The sequence below is a fragment of the Zerene cesonia genome, chromosome 11 (assembly GCF_012273895.1).
Source record: "Zerene cesonia ecotype Mississippi chromosome 11, Zerene_cesonia_1.1, whole genome shotgun sequence".
NCBI lineage: Eukaryota > Metazoa > Arthropoda > Insecta > Lepidoptera > Pieridae > Zerene > Zerene cesonia.
Window position 1 is genome coordinate 2,823,140 of NC_052112.1, and position 11,287 is coordinate 2,834,426.

Genomic DNA, 11,287 nt, shown 5'->3' on the forward strand with positions numbered 1-11,287 from the left:
GTTTAAATAAGGTATAAGTTACAGGACGATAGTGGCATAATGCTTTGTCATGATATCTTTCTTTGTCTTTACTATCCCACAATGAATACAATCTATGGTACACTGTAAGGAGAGACTATGACACTTCTAGTTTTGGACTTCGAAATACTCGCGAACCCTCCTAAAGTACCATGCTAGTAATTTGAAATAGTTGGTACAAATTCATGTTTTATAATTATATATAAATTCCATCGTTTATATTACATATTCGAAGCGAATTACAAGTACGTAATAATACAATTAATTATTGCTCTGTACCCTCTATTTAGAACCGTCGATCGAGGTGACAAAGAGTGTGAAAGCGAATCAATCAAACCGAGAAGTAGAACAGTTGTATTTGTTACTTTTAAGAACGGGTCAGGATTACATAATAACGCACTATTATATAACCCCAGTGAACGTCAGCGACACATTATTGGTTTACAATACTTGCTCTTACGATTGCTTTGGTTAGCAATACTTAATTGATTGACAACGTGTTAGGGTCGTGTTATTGCACTGCATGTTGTAACAGAATTGCATGTCAGAGTTTGACGCACGCAAATAACAATATAAAGGTCTAAATATTTGCCTGCGAAATTGTTCGAAGTGTATTGCGTTTATATAGCTTATACTGATAATGCGGTTTTAGATACAGCGAGCTAAACTCAAGCCTATTGCATGAGACGTTACGACAAGATACGCGGATCTATTGCAAGCAAAATAGACTTAAATAGAGAATACGAAATATTTATAAAGAAGCTACGGAATCGCGACTTCACGTGTTTATAACACGTTTCGGTTGCAAAATTTTAGAAGAGCGACATTTGATTTCATTAAAAAATGTTTAACATTTTTGCAATTCAAATTTTAGCGAATTGTCAAGGCCGTGACACGTGAACTAGTAACTTTACGTTTATTTTTTAAGTATTGTAATTAATACAATATTATATTAAAATTGCGTGTATAAATAGTCATCTTATCGAATTTATACAAAACACGTCTCTATTACGACACTATTGGGTCTTCATTGTATAACTTAACATTAGATTTGTATCTAGCTAATAATTACATATGCAAATGAATTGCCGGAATGAGTGGGCAGCCGGTCTTGTGTTACCTAATGACCTTTTAGATGCCTCTCATGGAGGGGTTACATTCTCAACCTACATCTGCTACTATGAGGAAGAACATCCATATAATTATGCTGCCGTATTTTTTATTATTGCCATGCCGTATTTAATAACAAGCTTTAAATATGTTCAGAGAAATAATAATTTATTATACATTGTCATAAGTTTATGAGAAAAACCTATTCTATACCTACAAAATATAACTGTCGCGCCTTTCGGCATTTAATAAAGTCCATTACAAAATATATTAAAGTATTACAAGAAAGATTCAATCAGCATCTAATCATCCATCTATTGTTTATATTGTTAACAAAAAATCCATGGCCATACACGTGGGATATACAAGATGGCATGCGACGCCCGCGCAGCGTACCGCAACGCGAGCGGGGGCGGGTGACGCAACAAGTGAAAGTGAGGTGACGATTACAACATCGCGTGGTGCATCGCTTGGATGCATCAGGGGTCGTGGGCTGACCCACAGATTTTATTAAGCTGTAGAATCTTCTCGTATTTACTTGGTATGAGAGTTTGTTGGTTCGTCATAATTTTCCGATGGAAATTTTACTTCATTTCAAAATGAACATGAATATACATCTAGTATAACTGTCGGTACTCATACGTGAATTTAAATACACAAAAAATTAATAGAAAACGGACTTAAACAGCTGCTTGTGTTCTGTATTTGATTAATTTATTAACTGTAATAATAATAAATGCGTATCATTTATTTATTTTATAAAGATGGCGCAAGCTTTAATTAATGAGGACACCAGGCTAATTCAATTCAATAAATACAACATTAGTTTAATTTATTATGTTTATATCAATAATTAAATAGAGTTAATGTATTCATTTGTACGATTAACAAGACGTCGTGTTATCTAGAGCAGATCAGGGCTTTGTTTTTAAATTTTCAACATAAATTGTAAATCTATATTATATTAATAGTATTTAACTATAAATGTAATAAATGAGGTGTCTCAAATGACGAATTTACGCTTTCATTTCTAAATGTAATGAAGTTCGTAAAAGATAATCGCGCTTTTACAAACTACTGTCTCTATCTTGTGAAGTAATGCATAATTCATAATTATTAAAGTCATAAAGTTATCTTATTGTTAGATAATTTTTCAGTTAAACTATTACAGCCTATGGACATGTTTCTATATTTGATCCAAGGGTAAATATTTAAACTTGAAGATCTTGCTTGATCTTGCTTAATGATCGTAGCCTTTCATGGAACAACCTGTTGTTTCAATATAGCATATTCTGAACTAAATTCAGTTTCTTTCTCTAGTTAGTAGTTTACTGTTTTGAAATTATGATAGTAGTCGAATTTTGTGCATATGTTCATTGGACTAAGAAAAGTTTAATCGTTAAGCTTGTGATTAAACGTATGTGTTATAAGAAAAGATAAGCCAAACCGTGATTAATTAAATTTTCATATAAATGTCGAATTAGCAGTACTAATTATATTGAAATTTTAATCGCATTAACACTGTAAAGAATTAGTTTGCAATTGCTGTAAAATACTATTCGTGACTTGTGCAAAATTGCAGTTTTGCGAAAGATACTTCAAGAATTTGCGTAAATTTTAATATTATGGTATGTCAAAACATTATTTGCGTAATAAGTGGAAAAAAATGAGTGAATGCTACCGGTGAATGTCAATGTCATACCATTACAAACCAGGACAAGAGTATACTCGGAATTCCTGTATTTTTTATAAACTAATGCATTTTAATTAGCATTAAATTAAGGAGGAGTTGTAAAAAGTACTATGGAATAGATTACTATTACGATAAATTATGTCCAATTATTAATAGAGCCTTCTAATCAGCTAAGGGTGATTTATTTTTAGGGTAAAATAGGCAATGCTTATATTTAATGAATTATTTATATACTTATAGCCAATGTTTTTCCACTTAACATTTTACTTTTTGGTTTCTAATAAGATTAAACTATTAATTAAAAAAAATATTAATTAGACCGTATAAGTATATATTGAATACCTTTAGATTTTGAAATATGTAATATGTGTTTAAAAACAAGAGACGATTTCAATATATTTTGAACAGACAGACGACTTTTGAATACTAAACGAAAAGTTCGCTCTCCTGAATATAAATTTTTACGAGTTTAGTGGTGAAAATGCATATTTGTCGATTTGTCCACGGTTGTGTACAGAATTTATAGTATTCATCTTAGTATTATATTCACACGATAATTTTGAACTGATTTCGCATCCGGGTTCATTTTAGATCCTTAGTAAATCGGATACCTACTTAACTTATTCAGTTCAATAACTATGAATAGATTTTATGCTTCCTTAAAATTGACACTTATCGTGTTCTTCTGAAATATTATTTTGATATTTCATTTGATAAAACACAAAATATTACATACTTAAATCTGAAGACACTAAAGTTTAATATAAGTTTTCCTTACTTGCAAGAGCGGCAACCGCTGCCAACACGATGAACACTTTCATGGTGACCTTTTGATAATCGATTTTAATAAAAATTTAAATTACTATGACTAGATTGATGTCCGACCCCACTGGCAACCCTGGTGCAACTGACAGATTCAAGCGTCGCGCGCGCCTTTTCTTCACCCGACCTGCGTATGCGCATAAAACCGGTACGAAGGCTTAGGTGTAATTTTAAAAGTCTCCTATCTGTAAAACAATTGTGATTCTAATAAGAAAGTATAGCCTTCTTGACATGTAAAATAAGAGGTGACTCATTCAGCTGTCAGATGTTAAGAATAAGATCACACGTAGTTATTTCATAATTTCAGTATAAAGGAACTAGTCTATTTTTATATTTTACGCCATTAAGGAGCAACTCAAGTGAATGGAGAATTTTGATTTATTTTCATTTATGCTCTCAATTTTCGATTTTGTATCGAAATAAGAGTTAAAGATACGTTCGTTTGAAATTGGATTAATATTATTTGAAATTATATATACATGGATTTGTGTTTATAAGAATTGTTACATTACCACACTGACTTTCGAGTTAAAATGAATACTTTCAATCTGCATTTAAATTGTATTTATACTTTTAAAGGATTCAAGCTTTCGAGTGAGCATAAGCTACCGAGCAAAGATAAGATTAGGTCGATACCTACGTCGTCGTAAACGTCGATACGTTTCAATTTATTTTCTGTAAAGCATCGTGTGTGTGTCATTGAATGAAAAGGTATATATTATGAATATTACACTTTGAATGTATTTTTATGTTGCAAGCAAATATGGATATTATTGCATAAGTATTCTACTTATTACATTAAGAAAATCATATTTATGCGAACGGGATATTGTAACTTTTTTGGGTCTGATATCTTGTTCAATTAAAATTATTTGTATATGTATTCTAAGTAACACAAAACAGTAATTTCATAACAGGCATGCGATAGTTCTGTATGCAGGTCGAACTTACAACGCTACAATGAAAACACAATTGAACTAAAAACTTAAACTACATACACGTATCAGTATTTAACTGTACATTCCATAGAACTCAGACGGTCAACGGTATGATGTGCATATTAAATTGTTGTTGTCGCATGTTTTTGTTTAAGAACTTTTTTCTGCAGTGAAATATAGGTAGACACTATGAACAAACTACCATTCACTTTAGCAAGTTTCAATTAATTATAATTGCATGATATTCAATATTCGATCAACACCTGGATATAGTTTATGAATTGTTACGCATTGGGCGTAGATTCATACTTGTCACATTATAATTATATGTGATTTTTAATTTGATCATAACATAGTTACACGAGGTCATGATATAATACTCTAAATGAAATTTGCTAATATTGATGAAACAAAAATTGTTAAATGTATTTGTGAAATATTAATATACATGTTCTTATAAAATATAATACTATACCCACGGCCATAGCGTGGTGGATATTTTATGCCATTGATTACCCATTCTAAATTATAGTTTAAAAGTCGGCCGTAAATCACATTTCATAGTATCACACTAATATTATAAATGTCAAAGTTTGTTTGTTTTGATGTCTGTCCGTCAATCATGCTAAAACTATTGAACGGATTTTGATGTAATTTGGTATACAGATAGAGTATGAGCTGAATTGGGATACTTTTTATCCCAATTAAATGCTCTTTTGGGAAAAAAAACAGAAATCTTGATATCCGAGTGGAGCCGGGACGAGCGTCTACATCAAGTGGTCTGCCCCGACTTTACCCACGGTACGTTTTAACCTATTTTTAACCTATTTTGCCATACCCGAGTTTTACGCTTAGCAACGCAGGGGTATTCATTTCTATTAATATAGACAATATAACATTTTAGGATAAGGTACATATAATATGGGACTGTTATACATATATATGAATTATACCTCCCTAATTGATTTATGACTTATGCTACATGTTATATGCTATCCTTAAATATTCATTTATTTTAAAAAAACTATATTTCACTCATGACATTATATCATTTTGTATATTAATATTTAATAGAAACGCATAACTATAAATACTTATTCATATATTCGTTCCTTGAAGTGATAAGAAATAATCTTAAACATGTTATGTACATCTGATATTTTTTTTATTTTATGTTGAATATTTCATAATATTATCTCTTTTCACTTCCCATGAATTCAAGATGACCCACTTTTCCTTCCGCCATCTAAAGTTTAGGTTCGACGTTATATCACGGCATTACATATGATATATTATTGTTATCTATAGAAGTTCAAAAGAACATGTTACAAAATTGACCTTTGCACAACATTTGCAACCGGAACCAAAAAAATAAAAAATCGCATAACATTATCACTCCGATTATATAACATTCATATTGTATAATTCTATGGCCGCTTAAATGTACATTGCTCCTACTATTGTCCCGTTAAAATTAATATATCAGAGAATTTTGAGTCTTTTGTGAACGGTGAATTCTTTAATTTCTACGGTACACCCGGCGCCAGGCAAAAATCTATCCTACAGTGCGGCGAGATGGCGTAAGAGAGTTCCATCCATGCCGCTCTCAGTGAGTAAAAATGGCGACCACCTTCTATCGCTCTAGATCTTGCTGGACCCGGTGACGGACTCCTACTGATGGGGTTTACCATATCCTTACCCATGATATCGCCACTTAAACGGTTAATACCATGGTGCAATGCCACAGAACATAAATACTAACTCAAACTGTATATATATTTATTCAATTAGACTTCTCATAGAAGCACTTTCGAATCGTCATAACACAGCTTTAAAATTTACCACCGATTCGGAAAGCAGTTTCTATAGACAAGAGCCGGCAAGAAACTCTGTAATTGCTCTTTTCCAAGCGTGTCAATTTTTCACTTTAAAAAAATCACAAAACCTGTGACTGCTTTTCTGTTGTGTGAGTACGACCTAATCCAAGGCTCATTCCCAAGGGCTCTGAGTATGCATTCTTTACTTAAATGTAGAACGTATGTCCGAGAAGGCATCCATATTTGGGGTTATTTCGATTTTGATATTTTAGATTAAAATTTGTAAAATTTCAAGATTCCGAAATATTATTTGTTTGAAGGTACACATATTAACCATTATTTTTGGTTTCGTAACAACTAGAAATGTTAAATCATTAATTAAAAATGCCATCGTTAGGTAATATCTCTATTAGGGCCTACGCAATTAGGTTTAATCAGGGTGTATTACGCCAAAACGCAGAAATTCGAAATTCCGACATATTATAATGGCTAATTTGCTAATTATAATATATTACAAAAAATAGTATGCTTCATAATTTTTTTTACCGACGCTTATGACGCGAAATAGTTAATTAAATTGATGAGTAATTTTGAAAATTATATTCTATATTATTGTATATTTTAATACTGATATTATCTATAATACAAATATAGCATTATGTTATCTGTGGTATTATACAAGTTGATCTTTTCACAGATTCTAAATTCTGCATTGTGTGAATTTTAAATTTTACAAGCACCTTTGTTTAGTACCTGACCCAGCTTCTTGAAAATATCTGGCACATATCATGGTCTCCATTAACTTCACCAGTATGCTGTGTATATAATAATTATATTTGACAATATTTATCTTTCCCTTATTGAATTTTCAAATCTTTCCGCGTTCGTTAAGTATCATTGTCCCCTGAGATTATTGCATTAATTTATTTCCATAGAACAAGTCTGGTACAGCTGCAACGTTGAGTCACCTCTAATTTATTGTTGACTGTGTGATTTATAAAGAAGATTATTGTAAATTTATGAGGTGATCCATATCAGTCTGAGGTTTTTTTCAGTCGAGTTAATAGTAGTGTATTTACAATTTTCAATAATCAAACTTCGAAGTTCAATCCGTCGTCAAGTGGTACATTGGTACATTCATAACTTTAGATTAAAATATATACTGGCATTCTACACAAGCCCTAGTCTGGATGGCACTTGTATTATTATTTAATGACCAGCCAGAATTTTAAAACTTACTCTTTTAAATTTGAGCCTTTCATCACACTAATATTATAAATGTGGAAGTTTGTTTGTTTGGATGTCCGTCGATCACGCTGAAACTACTGAACGGATTTTGATGAAATTTTGGTATAAAGACAGAGTATGAGCTAACCTAGGTGATAAAATACTTTTTATCTCGATTAAATGCTCCCTTGGGATAAAATGTGTCGTTACAGGTTGGAAGCTTATCTTATCGATCAGCTCTGAACACAAAAGGTATGTAATATTTTAAATATGAGCCGTGTTAAGTATTTTTAAATTACAGTATCTATCCAAATAATCTTTATTAATATAATAAATTCGAAAGTGTTTTTTTGTTTCCTTTCTTTTCTCAACCGAGTAATTTTAGGACGTGATTTTTGTATCTGGATGTACATAGATAAATATATTGTGATATAGGCAACCTTATAACGCAGTAAAACGTCTTAATACCATGGGATTTTTTTTGACTGGGTGGGCAAAGTCGCTGGCCGAAAGGTAGTAAATTAATTTGTGAAATAAATAAAAAACTCGAACGTAATTTATATATACTAGTACCAGAATAAAATTGTAAGACAATTAAATAATTATCATGTAAATATATTTTGAAGTAAGAGAGTCCTTTACTGTCATACTTATCGGTACCCTTTTTGACTCTGCTAAAGTATTTGTCTATTGGTATATAGCGATTTTGACAGTAACATATGCTATGTCAAATATTTTTGACAATGACACGATTATTATATGACATTTGTGAAAAACAAAAACACCGGCGTCGGACAACGAAAACAAACATGTGAACATCATGAATGTCGGTGTTCCTTCCCATTGCTTTATGAACTGAGTCACTTTTGAAATCCTCAGTTATATTTATGTAAAATGATAATTGCACTGCAAACTCTTATTTTCTTTCGGGAAGCGCTAGTACGAGTGCTGGACAGCCTTCTAAGACCATACTACAAAAACTTTCGGTTAACTTTCAATAGTAATGAAGATCTGTCTGACGATGAAGATTCTGAGGATCAGGTATTTGCAGAATATCACGATGAGAAGGGTGTTGTTTTTTTTCCCCCTATGTATGTCCAAAGATATGCAGCAGTCAGTGACTGTCTTATGGACGAGAAATGGTGTGGGAAACTAGAAAAGGTACGCTTTTTATACATCATTACAGATTTATGACATGTTTAAGAATTTGTCTTCTTTCAACTATATAACAACTTCAAAATATGACATGTAATTAAAATTCAATAATGATTATTATTTAATACTGATAGTATTTATCAACATAAATGCCTATGCAATTCATATATGATAATATTTGTTGTTGTTTGTTTTGTGTGATTTTAATTTTAGGTAGTTGATTTTGGATATCATGATATGAGTTTCATAAAATACCTGAAAGAAGTTCCTGGAATCAAGCACATCATGGGTGTTGATATAGAGAGCATACCATTGCAATGCTCATCTGATCTTTTTGGTTGTGAGGATTACATACCAAAGAGGGAAAATCCACTTAAAGTAACAGTAAGTTCAATCAATTGCTTATAGTATTGTTAATTGCCATTAATGCTGTTGTTATTTTGATTAGTTATTTATTTGAATATTTACTTTAAATTAAGTGTTTTTATAATTTAAGGATGCTCAATAGTAAATTGTGATATATTTACCCTTAACAATAAACTCTCTTCATTTTGGAATTTGAAAAGAATTTGTCACAGCTCAATAAGTGTAGTATAACAAACTTCCTCTTTTTATCAATTTGTGCAAAACCAGTACTAGTGGCTAGCTTGTATCATATAATTTGTTATGTTTTTAGCTATTTCAAGGTAATGCTGCCGACCCTGACTATAGATTAATAGGCTGTGATGCAGTGGTAGCCATTGAGATGATTGAACACATGCTTCCACATGACCTAGAAAGATTTATACACACAGTGTTTGGTTTCATCAAACCCTGGGTGGTCATCCTCACTACACCAAACGGAGATTTTAATGTTCTGTTCAAATCTTTGGAGAAGAATGGCCTGAGACGATTGGATCATTTTTTTGAATGGAGCAGAGAGCAGTTTAATGATTGGTGTGTGATTTTGTATTTTGTAGCATATTTAGGTTTGAGAAAGCCCTAGGCCGAGACGATATGGCGCCGTTTGTATTTTGTAATAGTACATATATGTGTGTGTATAAAATAATGAAAATAATAACAATAATAATAAAAAAATTTGTCATCTTAAAAATGTTGGTGCCCCCGAAATTTGCCACCATAGGCCCAGGCCTCATGGGCCTAAGCCCAAATCCGCTACTGATACTGGCTACAGTTTTATTTATACACGTATTTTATAAATCATATTTGTATTCAAAATATGAAATATATGAGATATATTCTTTAAGTTTAAGTCGATAAAACACCAATATGACATTTTCTAAAAAAGATTCCTAGCTAGATCGATTTATCGCCCCCGAAACTCCCTATATACAAAATTTCATGAAAATCGTTGGAGCCAATTCCGAGATTCCAATTATATATATATATATATATATATATATATATATATATATATATATATATATACAAATACAAGAATTGCTTGTTTAAAGATATAAGGTATACAAATTATGTTTATAATGTTTTGTTTGTTATTTTTTACCTATATATTTTTAGTGCGTATTATAGTTTTAAAAACGATGAATAATCCTTGCCCTCAATGAACATAATTTTAAAATTAACTATTTTATAGTGTTCTGAAGCTTTTATTTATTTATTTTCAGGTGCAGCAACATAGTGGTTAGGTATCCCCAATACACTGTGTGCTCTAAAGGCATAGGGCCTGGTCCTCCTGACACATTGCATCTGGGTTGTTGCAGCCAAATGGCAGTGTTTGTTGCAAGGGACTATGAGAAACAGAGAGACCTAAATATGAATAGTTTGGCTATGGTCGCTAGTAAAGGTAATTGTTACTATTAATTGTAAACAGTAAAGCCTATAAATAATTCGAATACCAAAAAAATTGTGTGTTTTTTGATTTATGGTAGATTTCAACTAAGGTGGATGTCATTCAACATAAAGAGGTTGATTTCAGTCTTACAATTGATAAGTAATATTAATAAAAATCAAGTTGCAGAGAGGTGACAAATATATATTAATATTTTACCAGCTTTCTGTGCAAATCTACATTTGATTTCAAAAGAAAGGAAAGATAGATTCAGGATTTTCCACACATAAGTCCCCTTAATAATAAATTGTTATAATGTTAGTATGTGAAATATAAATTATAATGTCATTGTTTGTATTTCAGATGTACCAAACCATAGTAACTTTGAAGACATGTCATCAAGTTATGAGTGTATTCCTGATAACAACATGCTGTACTTAACTAACGAGTAAGTCTTTCTTTCAAATATAACCTTCATCTTTCTTACTTCACTCAATTCATTTGCAAGAATTTCCATAATAAATGTTATTCGCATTATAAAATTATGATAATCTCACATTGCGTCAGAAACTTCGTTAAAGCTTTCCCTAACTTTCTAAGATACATTAAGGTGATTAAAGTCTTTTTATTCCTTTCTCTACATATTAGACCGGGAGATGGTGACACAAATTACTAGGTCATTTGTACCAGTATGGCGGTTCTTCAGTGGTCTAATTAC

At 31.4% G+C, this 11,287-nt stretch overlaps 2 protein-coding genes across 2 annotated transcripts in view; one reads left to right on the top strand and one right to left on the bottom strand.

Annotated features, from left to right (window-relative positions):
- LOC119829938 (protein obstructor-E-like) overlaps positions 1 to 3,758 on the bottom strand; it is a 7,858-nt gene extending 4,100 nt beyond the window's left edge. Inside the window, exon 1 of the mRNA XM_038352679.1 lies at positions 3,600 to 3,758. Coding sequence (XP_038208607.1) covers positions 3,600 to 3,642 — 43 coding nt within the window. The 5' untranslated portion in view covers positions 3,643 to 3,758. The remainder of the gene's footprint in view (positions 1 to 3,599) is intronic.
- Positions 3,759 to 8,388: 4,630 nt separating this feature from the next.
- LOC119830513 overlaps positions 8,389 to 11,287 on the top strand; it is a 10,994-nt gene continuing 8,095 nt past the window's right edge. Inside the window, exons 1-5 of the mRNA XM_038353563.1 lie at positions 8,389 to 8,786; positions 8,994 to 9,164; positions 9,457 to 9,716; positions 10,406 to 10,584; positions 10,933 to 11,017. Of these exons, the coding sequence (XP_038209491.1) occupies positions 8,520 to 8,786; positions 8,994 to 9,164; positions 9,457 to 9,716; positions 10,406 to 10,584; positions 10,933 to 11,017 (962 nt within the window). The 5' untranslated portion in view covers positions 8,389 to 8,519. The remainder of the gene's footprint in view (positions 8,787 to 8,993; positions 9,165 to 9,456; positions 9,717 to 10,405; positions 10,585 to 10,932; positions 11,018 to 11,287) is intronic.